The 17585-nt window shown below is 36.6% G+C and overlaps 1 protein-coding gene across 1 annotated transcript in view; it reads right to left on the minus strand.

Annotated features, from left to right (window-relative positions):
* The window catches only part of LOC109375201 (membrane-associated guanylate kinase, WW and PDZ domain-containing protein 2-like), a gene marked incomplete at its 3' end in the record, with an annotated part of 606766 nt that overhangs the window by 13608 nt on the left and 575573 nt on the right, over positions 1-17585 (minus strand). The window contains exon 4 of the mRNA XM_019630437.1: positions 16954-17169. Within this exon, the coding sequence (XP_019485982.1) occupies positions 16954-17169 (216 nt within the window). The remainder of the gene's footprint in view (positions 1-16953; positions 17170-17585) is intronic.

The following is a 17585-nucleotide window of genomic DNA, read 5'->3' on the forward strand; positions in this document are numbered from 1 at the left end:
CAGCCTTCAGTGAGGGTCACTACGGCTTCCTAATAGCAGAAGGTGTGGTGGAGACAGCTTACACCAGATACTGGAAGGAGAGCACGACTGACATATAATGTCAATGTAAGGATAAGACAGCCATCTAGAAAATGTGAAATTCTACAACCATTTGGGAATATAATCAATAGTTATTAATATTAAAAAGTACACACATGCAAATAAATACACATATGCTTTGACTCCATAATCCCTCTTAGAGAATACATCCTCTAGAAATAAAGGTGGTGGTTTGTAAGGATACCTATATAATAATATTCACTACAGCATTGTTTGTAGTAGCAAAACACTGAAAATGATTTGAATGCCTATCAGTGAGAATATGATTAAATAAACTGTGGCTATTATAACCATGGAAATCTATATAGTGTAAAAACAATGAGTTAGATCTGTATCTATTGACCTGGAAAAGATGCCAACTATCAATATTCAAAGAGTAATCTAAGTTGCAGAGTAATACATATTAATTCTATTTTTTAATAAGCAAACACCAAGTTAGATATATGCATATAATTTTGTATATAACTATATGAGTATGAAAACAGAATGGAGGGATCTACAACAGATTTTCAAGTTTGATTACCTAAGGAGAGTAAATTTGGATGGGGGAAGGAGAAGTTTTCTTTACATATCTTTGCATTGATTGGCTATCTATTATTTTTATAACTTCAAAAATTAATCAAGATAATTTAAAATGAGTAAATTAAAGTAGAATGTCATCTTTGTCTCAATCAACTGCCAGATAAAATTCCCCCCCCATGCATCAATCTCAGAAAGCAATATTAAAGTGTTTTTATAGAATAGGAAATACAAGAACACTTTATAATCTTCTCTTAAAATGAAGACTTTATGAAAATAATATGGCCCTTAGTGATGTAGTCTCCTAACTGAGTTCTCATAGATTTGACCTTTGCAAACTATAGGAAAGAAGCAGCAAAAGAAGGTACAATTGCTCCCTTTAAATTATCTTTGTTGGGGGCCGGCCGAGTGCCGTGATGGTTAAGAGCTGGCGTGGGACACCAGAGGGCCCCGGTTCAGATCCCACACATGAGGGCCAGTGACACTGCCCTCTACAGCTAAGATGCTGAACAACAGCTCGACCTGGAGCTTGGGCTGCTGTGAGTTGATGGAGACAGCGTAGGCTGCAGCCCCTGCTGCAGTGGGTTGCCGTAAGCTACCATGTGTAGCCAGCAGCCAGCGTGAGTGGCCAGCAGCTGCTGTGAGCGGCCATCCAGAAGCTGGCGACTGATCTGCCTCTCCCGGGAAGAGCGCAATGATGGTGCCAAATTGGGCCGTGAAGCAACGTCCTCCACAACTAGACTGAAGAACAAAACAACAGCAACTTATCGGTTCCCCTTCCCCCAATTCTCCACTGTTGTTTCCATCCCCCCAATTCCCCAATAAAAATCTTTAAAAAAAATAATAAAATAAAATAATAAATTATCTTTGTTGTACCTTCTTATAATATGCAATTACCAATACACGAAACACACTGTTCTCAGGTATTTCCAAATGTCATGTTACATTTGAAAAGTTAAAATGGAAGGTCATGCTCTGAACATATTCATTTATTCAATATTCACTTAATCAATATTTGTTAAGCCTTCAATTGGTGTCAGGCACTGAGCACAAAAGAGTGAACAAGAAAGGCACCATCCCTGTTCTAAAGGAACTTAAAATATATCAAGATGTGTAGTCTTTAAACAATTTTAAGTGTGATGAACGCTACAAAAGGGAAAGGTGAGATTTTATGCACATGCAGTCACTTAATATCATTTAAAGAGTCAAGGAAAGCCTTTTTTCCAATGTGTTATCAAATCTCAGAATTGAAAAGGGAGTCAAGAGACTTCTTGCAAAGGAAGGTAAAGGAGAAAGAAATAGAAATATAAAAACAAGGACTGGATTAGGCAAGGCCTTGCAAGGCATGCTCAGAATGTGGGACTATCCTGAGAGCAATGAGAAGGTATTAATGTGTCTTAATCAAGAGGATAATACAATCAGATTTTAATTCCCCACAAAGATCATTTTCACTATTCAGGGGTTTCAGAGTGGCAAGCGTAGATATTTACAGACCAGTGGGGAGTCATGTTTATGCTCCAAATGTGAGATGATGGTGTCATGGGGATGGAAAGAAGTAGACTAAAAAAATATTTAGAGTGTAGATTTGATATAATTTTCATAAAAACTGGAAAATAAGGAAAAGTAAGAAGTCCTTCTAAACCCAGTAGGTGGCAATGCTAGCTGTCTGTCCACTGAGATAGGAAACATGAGAGGGGGAGCAGGATCCTGTGGGGAGTGGCAGAGACTGTGGGTGCAGTTTTGGGTACGCTGAGATCCATGACAAATTCACAACGGAGGTGTCATGTCAGAGCATTCTTGGCTGGAGAGAATAAACTTGAAAGGCAACAGAGTATGGCTAGATTGTGTTATAATTTAAGCCAGAGGAGGGAATAAAATTGTCTAGAGTGACAGTGCAGCAAATGGAAACAAGAATTCCTAGAGCAGCTGTCTGAGGAACTTCAACATTTAGCAGCCAGTGAGAGAAGGATCAGGAAATGGCGGCCGGGGACGTAATAGGAAAGCCAGTTGATCTTCATGCCATAAAGGCTAAGCAAAGGGTAATAAGGAAGAAACACTTTACTGTAGCCAAAGCTTCTGAACAGTCCAGCAAGATGGGGACATAAAATCTATCGAAATTAGGGCCGGCCGAGTGGCGCGATGGTTAAGAACTGGCTTGGAACGCCAGAGGGCCCCGGTTCGGATCCCACATATGAGGGCCAGTGACACTGCCCTCTGCAGCTAAGATGCTGAACAACAGCTCGACCTGGAGCGGGGCTGCCGTGGGTCGCCGGCGACAGCATAGGCTGCAGCCCCTTGCTGCAATGGGTTGCCATAAGCTACCATATGTAGCCAGCAGCCAGAGTGAGTGGCCAGCAGCTGCAGTGAGCGGCTGTCCAGAGGCCGGCGATTGATCTGCCTCACCTGGGAAGAGCACAATGATGGTGCCAGCTTGGGCCAGTGAAGCAACGTCCTCCACAACTAGACTGAAGAACAAAACAATAGCAACTTGTCTGTTCCCCTTCCCCGATTCCCCAATAAAATCTTTAAAAAAAAATCTATCGAAATTAATGACATGGAGGTCACTGGTGACATTAGCTACCAGTTGTGGTAGTAGTTACAGTGGAATGGTGGGTGAGGAAGCCAGGTTGGAATGGATTAAAGAATGAATGAAAAGAAAATATAGAATATACTGACAGAAAATTCATTCAAGAAGCTTAGCTATGAACAAGTAAACTCTTTTCTTTGACTATAATATTTTCAAAGGAAATATAAGACAGCTCTTGAAAAAAAAGTCTAGAGTGTTTGGAGATGTCTATAATTATATTTATTGGTGTTCCAGGGATTACTGAGCCAAGTTCTACCAGTTCATGTAATTCATTTGTTTATTCATTTATTTCTTTATTCTAATTTAATTGATCAATCATTACACCTTCAAGCATGAATTTAATACCTACAATGTAAAAAGAGCTTAATGAGGGAAAGAAAAAGAACTTTTTATCAGGCTATTGTGAATTGAGGAAGAAGTAATAAGTAGCACTTGCCTTCTCTGTCTTAACAAAATAAGATTAAAAAAATGAGTGAGGCAAATGAAGAACCATAACATTCCCACACTGACTACTCAAGGCTAATCTGGGAATGTAGTTTATGGAGAGAATCAAAGACTTCTGCTAAAACCCAGCACTAGGGCAATGTATCCATAGGAAGCCCTGAAGCAGGGCAAGCTCCCATGTAGTCACAGACCCTATTCCCAGAAGAGCAATGGAGAGCATTATGAGGAAAAAAAGGGAAGTTGAGCCAACTGGGGCCCAGATTATCCTACTAAAATGTACCACTCAGGGCCGGCTGAGTGGCGCGATGGTTAAGAACTGGTTTGGGATGCCAGAGGGCCCCGGCTCAGATCCCACATATGAGGGCCAGTGACACTGCCCTCCACAGCTAAGATGCTGAACAACAGCTCAACCTGGAGCTGGGCTGCCGTGAGTCGCTGGCGACGGCATAGGCTGCAGCCCCTGCTGCAGTGGGTTGCCATGGGCTCCCATGTGTAGCCAGCAGCCAGCATGAGCGTCCAGCAGCCGCAGTGAGCGGCCCTCCAGAAGCCGGCGACTGATCTGCCTCACCCGGGAAGAGTGCAATGATGGTGTCAACTTGGGCCAGTGAAGCAACGTCCTCCACAACTAGACTGAAGAACGAAAGGACAGCAACTTGTGTGTTCCCCTTCCCCCAATTCCCCAGAGCTGTTCCCATCCCCCAATTCCCCAATAAAAATCTTTAAAAAATGAAAAATAAAAATTAAAATGTACGACTCAGATAAAGCATTCCAAGTGGAGTGCAAATTAAGTACCATCTTTGACATGCAAGACAACATGGCGGGTGGAGAGAAAGTTCATACCTCCCCCAAAACTGAGTAACTATAGAGGGTGCAAAAAAATGTATACACATTTTAAGACAGGAAAAAAACTGTATTAATATATACCGATAACAAAAGATGAACACAAGACACGTTTGACTTCTACAATTAGAAGAGGTGCTCAAAGTGATAACCATAAGCATCCAGACACTTCTGATTATAGAGAACGGCTGCTTGAGCACTGTTGACCAAAGTGTTAACATCTCAAAATGTGTATACATATTTTTGGCACACCTGGTATGTAGAGTACTATGATAATGATGTATTGAGTGACGCTAAGTTACATGATAACGTTTTACACAATTTCCTAGGGAGACAATATAGCAAATGGAAATAAGAGTACCTAAGATAGCTATATGAGGAACTTCAATATTTAGCAGTCATTGAGAGAAGAAACTGGCATTATATTTCCTATGTTACTGGGCAAATATTAATTAACTGATTAATTAATTAAACCTTTATTGAGACCCTACTAAGTACCAGGCACACGGCTAGGCAGTGGACAGTCAGAATGTGGTCCAAATGGTATGTACTAATTTGGTATAGCTGACATAACAAAATACCACAAACTGGATGGCTTAAGCAATAAAAATTTACTATTTCACAGTTCTGGGGAGTAGAAATTCTAGATCAAGGGTTCAGCAGGGCCATACTCCCTTCAGAGGCCCTAGAGGAGGATCTGTTCTGGGGCCTCTCCACTAGCTTCTCGTAGGTCTTGGTTTGTGACAGCATAATTCCAGTCTTCATATGGTAAACTCCCTGTGGACCTGTCTGTGTCCCAATTTCCCCTTTTCAATAAGGACAGCAGTCATACTGTGTCAGAGGCCCACCCTATTCCAATATGATCTCATATTAACTAATTATATCTATAGTGATCCTATTTGCAAATAAGGTCACATTGTGAGATACTGGTGGTTTGGACTACAACATATGAATTTTGGGCCAGACGCAATGCAACTCATTACATAGTATATTAGGTAAGTTCATCTTATAACCCACTGAATCAATATTTACCATGTCTGGGACTATACATTACTGTGTCATGCTAATCATAATTGTTTCCCTGACTAGTAAGGAGGCTAACTTCACTACATTTCAGGTAATGTGATTATCTTTCTTCAGTACGTGTATTCATTTTATTTAAAATCAGATATGTTGAGTATTGTATAAGTAATTGAGGAAGTACCCATTAAGAACAGAATAAACTTTTAAAAAGTATACTTTACTTTTTAGCAATTTTAGGTTCCCAGCAAAATTAAGAGACAGGTAGAGAGATTTCCTGCCCATATGCTCCCTGCCCCCACAATGCACACCCTCCTCCATTACTAATATCCCCCACCAGAGTGGTACATTTGTTACAACTGATGAATCCACATTGACATGTCATTATCACCGTAAGACCATTGTTTTCATTAGGCTTCATTTGTGGTGATGTACATTTTATGGGTTTGGACAAATGTATAAGGACACGTATTCATCATTATAATATCATAAAGAGTAGCTTCACTGCCCTAATGCTCTCTGTGTTCTGCCTCTTCATCTGTCTCTCCTCTCTAACTCCGGGCAATCATTGATGTTTTTACTATCTCTATACTTTTGCCTTTTCCAGAATATCATGTAGTATAAAGCCTTTCAGATTGGCTTCTTTCACTTAGTAATATGCATTTAAGCTTACTTGATGTCTTTTATAAATCATTTCTTTTAAGCACTGAATAATATTCTATGGTCAGGATATACCACCACTACTTTTTGTAGTAAAGAATGGGAAAGAACCGATTTTGCATGCTAACCAAAGGTGCATGTGCAGCTAGTCTTGCTAGCACTCCATTCTTCCCATGAAGTTCAGTTTAGAAATATATGTGTGCCAATGTGCCCTCACACAAATCTCATATATATCAGGTCTGTGGTTTGGGAAGCCCTAAACTATTTTAATTCTGACTAAGGAAAAGGAGCCAAATAACCCATGCATTTGTTTTACTTTTTATAGCACTATGAAGCTATTTCTTGATTAGGGAGTGGTCATGTAGAACTGTCATTTTGATGTTACAACAATATATAATAGCCATTCCATCTGCTTACATGTTTATTGCCCTAGCAGTAGATAACACATTATCTTTTGGATGCAAAACTAAGGATAGATCAGAATGCCATGGTTTTGAAAGTCCCTACCTGATTTTATTAAAGAGTAATCAGAAACCAAAAGAAAACTGTTTCAGGAAGAAGATTACCTATTTTATACCTTATCCATATTTTCACTTGACATGGTCTAGGCATACAGTTGAAGTTCAGCTTTCTATAATTGCCATCCTTTGAAATAAGGGAGAATAATGATTTTAAGCTAGATAGGAAATTGTTGATTTTATTTCTTTGAGCAGTCATAACATTTGAATTTCTAAAATTTGTTTTAGCCTGTAAGAGAGCTATGTGATTTATATTTCTAATGACTATGTGACAAATTTTGATAAATCAAATAATTTTTTCTCCAGTCTTCATATTACTTTTTTGGAAATAAACATGGTTAGAGAACATTTAAGGGGAAAAAGATTGAGGAACATAATTGTAATTGATAAGGAAAGAGAGTAGGAATAATTTGAGATTAAAAAAAATTTTCTGCTTTTTATTTAGCAATTCTCAGATAGCAGTAAACACTTCCATAAGAAGCAGAAGAACATAATTGCTAAGGCTGGTGTCAGACTGCCTAGGCTCAAATCTGTGCTTTACATTGTGATACTGAGCAAATTATTTAATCACACTGTGCGTGCCTCAATTTCCTTAACTGTCTGATGAGGATATTAACATTACCTACTTTTAAGGATTAGATATGACATGTATATAAATTACTTAGAACAGTAAACTACTGAAACATAGTAGGTGTTCAATAAATGTTATATTATTATGAGTGAGTTCTATTACTTAGAACACCAAATAAAGTGTATAGTTAAATTAATCAAGCAACCTAGATGGTTTTTCCCTACAGAGGCAGTGTGGTCAATTTTATATAATTTTTAAGATATTAGGTGTTTTTTTAAAAAATGCAATTGTAAAAAAAAAACACCAAAAAAACAAAAAACAAGATACACACAAAGCTAACATTTTCTTTTTAAAAACCATTTGCATAAATTGAGTTTTTCTTCCTCAGTTGGACATGCTGTGGAGTTAAGTGATTTAAAAAAAAAGGAAAAATGACCCTCAGAAACCACACATTTTTATCCAAGTTCTGTATTATTTCCTATAGAGTTTTGCATTTGATTTTGCTGGGGGCCAGGAGCTGCTTATTGACCTATAAACGGCATCACCTATGAACTTGGCACTTTTGAGGGTGCTGATTTAAAGCAGAATCAGAGACATATCTCCCCAATTTTACATTAGCTCAAGGCTTAGTCTCATATATTCCCAGGGAAACCTGGCTTTCAAGTCAGTTTACAACAGATTGCTGCACTCAGCTTTGTACTCATTCGAGATAGTGACTATGGTGGTGGAAGAAGTGGGTTGAAGATTGCCCTTGCTTTCTTGCCAACTCAGCAATCTCATCAAAAGTCTGTTTGTTATATTGATCCAAGTTCTTATTGTATTGGGGGGTGGAGGGGTGGGGGCTGTCAGACCTGTCGTTCACTTCACTTCTAGAAGCCGAAGTTCTTAGAATTTGAAACAGAAGCTCTTGAAAATGAGTGAACACTTCCGGGTTGATTATTGAACAAGAGAAAAATATCATTGTAATTGATTTTTTAATATGGCCAAACTACTGATTATATCCTATTGTGAAAAGCAGAGGACATTATATCTTCAGAAAGGAAGCTGTCACGTAGTGGCCACCTGCATCCTATATAGCCAGGTAATTGAAAGAAGTCAAGATTATAACAGCTTATAGCTCCAAGTGCAATTTTCCTTACTTTTCCTAAACGTACTAAAATGAGAAGAGAAATTATAACATGGGTGCTAAAAAGTTTGCACATTGAATGATTGATGAATTTTTCATCATCATTTAAAAAAAATTACTTTTTTTTGATGTAGTAAAACACACAAATGGACCAAACTCAAAAGTACAGTGGAAGTGAGTATAAAGCAAGTTTCCCCCCTGCTCCTACTCCCAGTCCTCCAGCAATTCAGTTAGCAAAGGTGATTATTTTTTCTGGTACTTTAGGGATTTTTCTATGCACATTGATCACTGACTTTCAGTTGGTATTTTCTGACTCCTTAGTTTTAAAGTGTTTCTAAGTTCTAAAAAAATACATTATAATTTTTTTCATATATGTTATGAGATTGAGGAGGGGTAGCCCTTAAACATGAAGGCGATTTATATATACATATATGTGTATATATATATATATATATATATATATATATAATTTTTAGAAGATGTTAACAAATACTTCCTTTTATTATTTGAGGCCATGAAAGAAGCACAAGTCTAGAATAAAATACTAGAATTAAGGAAAGTTAGGGTACTGATTTTTGAGATGATATCAATTGAGGAAGCAGAAATTCCCAATCTTTTAAGGAAAGTACTTTTTATCTATAACATTTGTAACCAAAGTGGATCTCATCTATTGAGAGGGCTAGCCAGGGAAATGTGAATTATTAAGAAACAATATTGAATACCTCAAAATTGTTTTTCATTTGTATCTAAAACCCACAAATGGTTACAAGTTGTTTGGAACACTAAAAGAACAACATGGGAAACTATGAAAATAGAAAATTCAAGGTATATGACTGGACAATGAAAAGGGAAAAAAAATCCCAAGATATAAAAAACTAAATAGAAGGAATCACCAGAACATTTTGTAGAAGGATTTCCCATTAACAGAGGAGAAGAGCTATCTTCATTACCGTATTTTACCCTGTATAATAATGCACACTTTTTTTGCCCAAATTTGTGAGGCAAAAATAAGGATGCTTACTATACATGGGTAGTATTAATTCCGTATCTATACAAATGTTTTCAATTTTTTTTTATGCTCATAAGTTAAAAGTGTTAACTCTAGAAACCAATAACAATATCCATATGCAAAATAATACCTTGGAATACGACAATCGGTTTTGTTGAACTTACAACAAACTTGCAATGATGAGGAGTTCTTGACTTTCTATGATGTATAAATATCGTAACTTTGTTACCGGTACATAACATTTCTTGTACCTTGTATCTATTCTTGTGTTTTGTTATTATTTGTTACATAAAATTTTTTGTATCATAATATGTTAAAAAATAAATGCTAAAATTCATTTTTAATACAAAAAACAAGCATCTAAATGTAAACAAATAAAAATTTGAATTACCAAATTAAAACAAAAGATTTTTTCCCTAAGAGCTTGGGCCAAAAACGTGGGTGTGCATGATACATGGGAGCACATTACATGGCAAAATACGGTAGATTTTCTTTCCGCAATATTTAGTTTTTAACATTTCAATAAAAGTAGGCTGGAATAAGGCAATAAAATAAACACTTACAACTTTGAAATTGTATATGTTGTATGATTTTCATAATGTAATGAATTCTGAAGATATTTATCATATATAGAAACAAGTTCCCCAAGTCCTCACTAAATGTGGGGGTGAAAGAAACTGATACAGTATTGAACATATTCAAACACCAAAGCAAGATATGAAATGAAATATAGGACACGCATATGCAATATTTTTAGGTCTTACTTTCAAAATTCTGAAAAAAAAAATGAAGAGACTAGTGACTATGTGAAATATAGCGTATTTCTAAGTTTTAGAAACATCAAAGGGGCTGAAAGAGAAAAGAGGACTTTTTGAAATCTTATCCTTGATAACTCAAATGTTATTTTCTGGGGCCAAATTGCGGTCTAGGTATTGTTTGATGAGTGCAAGAAGTCAATTAGGAGGAAAAAAGATAAGGGTGCTCTTCCCAGTAAGGGAGCCATGCAGAAGGAGTGAGTGCACAGCAGACCTCATCCAGAGGCCTCCCCTCTTCAGAGACAAAGGCCAGACCTCAGCCAGAAATAACCAGAGCAATCTTTGTCTGACAATAAAGCAGCCGAGACTTCACACCGGAATTATAATCGCTTCTATGAGGAGAAATATAAGATAAGAAAATGGAACACAGTGAAAATCAGACCTGGAGAGAATGGATGGCTATAATTAGAAATAGGCTTCGACTCTAAGAACGCCTGAGGACACTTAACAACTTTGACGGGTCCCCAGGCTTTTAGCGAGAGCAGCACAAACCTGAATGCTATCTGGTAGACCTTGTTCTGCATGCCTCGTTCATGTGTCAAATCTCTCTCACACACATCACAGCCGCCCTCGGAGAAGGAGAAAAACGCTCTCCACGAAGGTTGAGTGCAAGATCCCGAAAATGCTGAATCAGTTTTGAGGGCATGAAGAGGTTCAAAGGATGCATCGCTTTCAGTTTAATCTCCAAGTGAGTCTGTCTTGATTTAAAGTGACATTCCTGAAACTAGTGATTTTATTTCCCGCACCACACCCCACTCGCAGTGGTGTAGTTGCAATTACTGATGCAGTTCATAACCATGAGCTCTAACGTGATTATCTCGTTACTTTATAATCAAACCTAGATACTCAGAGCATTATACAATTAGAGCAGTTTTAACTTTCAAGTAATCCTTTCAAGAAAAGACAGAACGCTCCTCATTTAAAAACGGAATATCTACTTTCCAATAGCTTTAGAAATTTGCCCTTCCAATGGAGAGATAAACCCCAGTACTGTGTTTGGGAATAAGATCATAAAAGTTAAACCTGCTCAAAAATAAATAAACAAACAAATAAATAAATAAATATAAATCTGAGTGGATACACACATCGCAGTCTCTGTGAACCCACAGAAAAATAAGCAGGGGATAGGCGTTGGGGTGGGTTCAGAGTCGGCTATTATTCACAGGAAAACAGCGAGATTCACGACGGAGGACATAATTCTTTGGGCTGTGACAGGACCTCATTCACAGAACCAGGACTGATGGTGCATGCACAGTCAGCGTGCCAAGCGGCACAGGACCTGGATGCGGAGCCCTAATGGTGAACTGAGATCATTGCTGAGGACACTCGGGGATCACATAAGGGACACTCTGTTTGCTCACTGGGAGACGCAGTTCATTTGCACTAATTGCAGGCGTGGGGGCCTGGAGAAGGCAGCTCTGTGTACACACACTGTATTCCCTTTGTGGGCGAAGGTAGCTCTCACGGGCCCTGTTCCTCCTGGCATTGTGTATGTGTGTGTATTAACAGAGAGATTTAGCTGCCTTTCAAATATATGTGCATTTCTAATTCTTTGCACTAGGCTTACTAATAGCTGGTGAGGGGAAGCTACAATATAATAGTGAATTACTTTCCGGAAAAGTTTAACAGATAATTCTTGAAATAAAAGAAATCCAAGAAAGCTTAACCCAATTGCCAAGGTTTACAGGATTTGCTTTTCTTCAGAAATGTTAAATCTTATAAAAGTATTCTACTTATCTATTAACTACCTATCTATTTTTGGTATTTCACAGATTGACTATTTCTCACATCTAAGAATGTAGTTTTAAAAATATACTTCTGCATAATTTTCTTTAGTTTTCAAACAACTTTTGAAGGAATGTAAGATCAGGAATCTCATAGCTTTCAAACTTAGAAACACTGCATGTTGAAGACACAAAATGGTGTAAAATGAGCATGAGATACATCTAATCATGTGATATAGTAAAACTTTACCATTCTCTAGTGGTTTGGTTGACTAAAAAATAAAGATTTACTAAGAATTTGAAATATTTAAAGATATATGCTAATTACTGAGATAGGTAAACAAAAAAGTAGTAATCCTTGTCCTAACAATGTCTATAGTATGTGAGGGGATGCCAGACACAGACATGATGAAAAATGACCTACAAGTACCATGCTAACCAACAGCCCCCAAATGAATGAAAAGTATAGATCATACTTCAATAATTCAGGGGTGGACAGTTTCCATTTTTTTATTATGGGAGTCAACAAGTGATTTTTAGGGAATATCAAAAATTTTACTGAATTTAAATAAAAGAATATGAGGTTCTAATAGGTAAGAAAGGCCTTATCAGACAAGTGAATGTGTTTTATGATTATGGGATGTAGAGGAGAGAAGAGAGTGGGGGAGTAACAAACAGTAGCCAACATGAACAGAGATGTTGCAGTCAAATGAGGGAGGACTGAGTGGTTGCCCAGTGAGTTTGAAACAGCAGAAATAGAAGCACATCCAAGTTTTGAGAAGGATAAAGACATGACAGAGTGCTGGATCAAGGATCTTTCATTGATCAAGGAATAACAGGTAATTTGACAGGGATAAAGCTAGGAGAGTGTAGGTCAGTTAGGGACTGTGGTCCACAACTGAGGCGATAAGGCAGCAATCTAGGATGGGGCAGTGATATTTGGAAGGAAGAGAAGAAAGCTTAAGGTCCAGGGATCTTTTATACTCAATAATATATCTCAAGCCTGGGGAAAAGAAGCATTAAAAATAACTCTCAGCTATCAGGGTGAAAAGAAGAATTAGAGAAATTAGGCAAAGGACTTTGTTAGTTGGTTTGCTTGTTTGTTTTGGGGGAGAAGAGTTGTAAGTGGAATGTTGCATTTAAGTTGCTCAGCAGTTGCTTAGGTGGGGCAGTTCAGGGGGCAGTAGTTAGAAAAATGGCCCTGGAACAAAACAGAGAAGTGAAGGCTGCAGGAAATCCACTGTATTGGAAGCCATGGGGCTGGATGTCAACTCTAACAGAATAAAGATATCTAAATATAGGTGAGGTTAATATCAAGGGAAGGCTTCCTGGGGATATGAATTTTAACTATCAGTTTAAAGATAGATTCTCTGAGATAATGTAAGGATATATCATCCTTGCAAGTATTAGATCTAACATTACTGCCATGAACCCAGCGAAGGATGAATATAATGGAATACAATGTAGATGAAATACACTGAGCTGCACGATTGTGATTTACCTTATGGAGGTCAGGAGTCACTCTGTCCTCAGCATGGTTAACAGCTCAGGGAAATGTGGAGAGAGGATAGGTTCAGGTATTTAGGTGTCCAGATCTCAACTCTACTGCTAAATGAACTATTTAACTCAGTTAAGCACCTTAAGCTAAATTTCATCACCTCATTCATTAAGTAAATACTGTGATTATGGGATTAGAGATAATGTGTGCCAGATAGAAAAACATTTCTGATCTGAGAAACTGAAATATCATTATATGGCTTTTCTAGGTGATATGGGCTAAGTTCAATTGTCTGGTGTGATTTTGAGCAAAAGGAGGAAACCTAGCATAAAGTGAATATTTACAGACTTTATGTGAATTTTCATGGATAATATTAGTAAAACTCATGGAGAAAGTACATAATTAAAGGTGGTCACTAATTTTACATAGATATGGTCTGAGAGAAAAAGAAATACATAATTCTACATATAAACAACAGTTTGAAGGAGAAAAGATAAATAAAATGAGTAATAGAGGTGAATTGAGGACTCACCTAGAGAAAATAGTTCATATTAGTAAAGCATATAAAGAGCTAAGATTGGTAGGTTTGAGATTTATATATATATATATATATAAAACTAGGAATGTTTTAAATCTACAGAAGGAAACAAGTTTATTTATACATAATTTCCAGAAATAGAAGAAATAAGAAGCTTTGGTAGGTAGAAATTTATAATGCCACTTTTAAGGATGTACAGGTAAAATAGTGGCCATGTGCTTACATGTTACTAAGAAATATATTTATGCTTCTGTTTGGTGATATAAGACTCAGGATAGCATAGCAGCTAAGAGCCTGGGTTTTTGATCCAGATTTCCAATATAAGAAGTCTAGTTACAGGGTAAATTATTTAACTGTAGTGTACTTCAGTGTACTAATTTGTAAAATAGTACCTAGCTAATAGGACTGTTAGGAGAATTAAATGAGCTAATACACATAATGAGGTTAAGGACTTCCTAGTACATGGTAAACAACCATAAGAAGTTAATTTTTATATTATTTATTATCATTTTTATTAATATTTTTGTAACAGAATAAAGTTACCTCAGTAAGCTTTTCTCACTCCAAAGGTGCCTCGTTGATTACACTATTTATGCTCTAAATTGGTGTCTGATATTAATTGCTATTATAGGCTGTTAGTCAGTATGGGGCAGTGTTAACTAAAAACTGCTGTTAAGCAATTTTCTCAATATTGTTTGAAGTGTCTTGTATCTGGTGAAAGTGTACGGAAAGAAGACAGAGGTGACCAAAGACCCTGCCCTAGAGAAACATGGAATAAGGTTCAAAAGCTGAAGAGGTGAGCGAACGTATATGAGAGGGGGACAAAGAAAACCTTGAAGTTCATATTGAATAAACAAAAAGAAAAACAAAGACATTTCAAAGATGGGAGTTGTCAAAAGATTTCTAATAAGGGACGATGGGCCAATTTTTCTGGTGTGGGGTTGTTTCCTCCATCTTTGGACACTGGGTAAAGAGCTGCCTAGTTTACACCTCTCATCTCCCAAAAGGGGAAAGAAAAAGGTATGTAAGGGCCACTTGCCCAGCCAGGCTTACAAAGCCACTGTTTGTGGCACCTGTTGACTATCCAGAAATCTCAGAGTTGTCCTAAACAGTTGTTCTCTACCATCTTCAGATTGAGAGGTCCAGAGACAGTTATACAGCCAGGGCTGGTCAAGAGAGTTTATGACTTCTGAGCCATAAATATATGCCATTCTTCATGTGTGAAGTATGAATAGAAGGGAATGGTGCTTTCTAGATTCCCTGTCCCGTCCCTCCGCCCCCAATTAAATAAATTTCTAGGTTAAGAATCTATGGATCAAGAATGCTTCATTTGATTTGCTCTAAACAGAGTAGAAATAAAACCAAAAAAAAACAATGATTTGAGCTGAACCAAGACCATATATTTTACATTTTAAACTGTAACCTGATAACCAGTAAGCAATTCTGTTACTGCTCTTTAACCCCCAACTTCTGCTTCTTTTGTGATCACTGATTTCACTCAGTTGAATTATTTTGCTTCATAAAGCAAAGATCAACTAAGAAAACTATATACTATTAACTTAATTTAAATCAATTTCATAATGAAAGGTAATTATTTTGACACAGGTATTTCAGAATCCAAAAAGAGAAAGTATCTAATTTCTTGAAAATTATCAGATCATTTAATAGTAAATAAGTCACATTATGTACCTATAGTGATTTTTGGCATTTGTATCCAGAAATCAATGACTGCTAGGGTCAGAGAATAAGCTTTTAAGCAGTGTATTAATGGAGGAGTTTATCCTTTTCTGAGTAATCAAGATGAAGCCACTTTTTAAGGGTTTATACCTTGATAGGCACAGAATAGATTTTGGTCTCCTTATGCTCAATGAAGAAGATTTTATTAGGTACTATGAACAAGGAAGGTACAAACTAAGCTTATGAAACTTTTCCTTGACAAAAATAGTTGAGTGTGAAAATTCAAGTACTGTGTCACTATAGAAACAGTATAACGATAAATAAAACACAGACATCAAAGTAGCTGTAGGAAATATATTAAGAATAATGTGTGAAAGGTGCATGTGTAACATTTTTTCAAGACCTTTAACTCAGCACTTAGATTTTCAATGCCCACTAAAATGCCACCATTAAAAAATAAATAACTAAACAAAACTTTGGAAACTTACTCCAAGCTAAGAGAACACCATAGTTTTGTTTTGGTAACAATTTAATTATAAATAATGTTATGAAAAAAATCTATTTTATACATAAAAAATCTGGTACTCTATTAGTACTAAGGATAAGAAAATAGCAAATCCATACCTTGCACAAACACACTTTACATCTGTCTTATATTCTTTATATATGTGATATGATAGATCATAAATTAAAGGGATAACAAGTCTTTTCCTTGTTCAAATGTAGGTGCCTTAAAATGTTAATGTATAAAAGGCGTTTCTCCACATTGCCAGATTGGGTGGTAAGGGTGGGAGAGAAATGCACGGGTATTCTGTAATTGTGATTATTTTGAGGACTGTATTCATTTGAGATTTAACTAAATCACATGACACAACCTCTATTCACAGAACTTTGAGTGTAGTAAGATTCCTAAGTATAGATTTTATCCAATATTAATTAGCAAAGACCTCAGAACTTTACACAATCATTTTATGACTTGTAACAGCTTCTAAGAGGTTTAAACCATGCACTATATTGCCCTTGATATTGTATAAATGAAACCAAAGATTGAGGAAGTTGAACGACTTGTTTGATATATCAAAATTAAAGCTAATAAGTTGGATATGAGAATTATGTCCTTTCAATTTGATATCATAATCTCTCTCTGCAGATAACTGTAAATATATATACACACATATATACACACACACATCTGAAAACATATAGTGGAAAAAAATATATGTATATATCCACTTGAATATACAGATATAATACATATTTAGTTACATCTAAAAGCTGGTGAACATATAAAAAACGTAAATGACTAACCTGGTGTTACCACTACTCCATTTCCATTGACCACAGGCCTCTCTTCCTCTTCCTCCTCAGGAGGCTCTATACTGGCTTTCTCCATGTTGCTCACTGATTTATTCCTCTTCCGTTTTCCTTCAGCACTTGGAGTGGCTCCGGGAAGTATCTGATCTGTTACATTTAATAATAATGGTGCTGGTTCTGCTGGAGGCTTCGGGGTACCGTAGTAATTGTCTGCAAATGACACCAAAACATTATGGAGTTGAATATTTCTCCTACTATGTGCATAATTTATAAAGAATGGAGGTTATATTGACCAATTTGTATGCTAGTTCATACATATATATGTATTTTATACACATACACACACACACACACGGTTTTGTGTCCTTTTATTATCTTCATTTGTTGCTTCTATTGTATTGGGCTTTATTGCTTAAATAAAGATATAAAACTATCTTCACTCTCACATTTGTGCCAAACCAAAATATAGTTTTATGTATTAGTCTTGTATGGTACATAGCAATCTTAAAATTCAAAAATTTTTGGTAACAAGCCTTGATTATAATGTTTCAAAAAACAATTATGTCTTAATTAAGGGTATAGGCAACTTTTATTTTTTTAGCAAATTCCACAACATTCTAGAAATG

Source organism: Hipposideros armiger, unplaced genomic scaffold, assembly GCF_001890085.2.
Source record: "Hipposideros armiger isolate ML-2016 unplaced genomic scaffold, ASM189008v1 scaffold_911, whole genome shotgun sequence".
Lineage (NCBI taxonomy): Eukaryota > Metazoa > Chordata > Mammalia > Chiroptera > Hipposideridae > Hipposideros > Hipposideros armiger.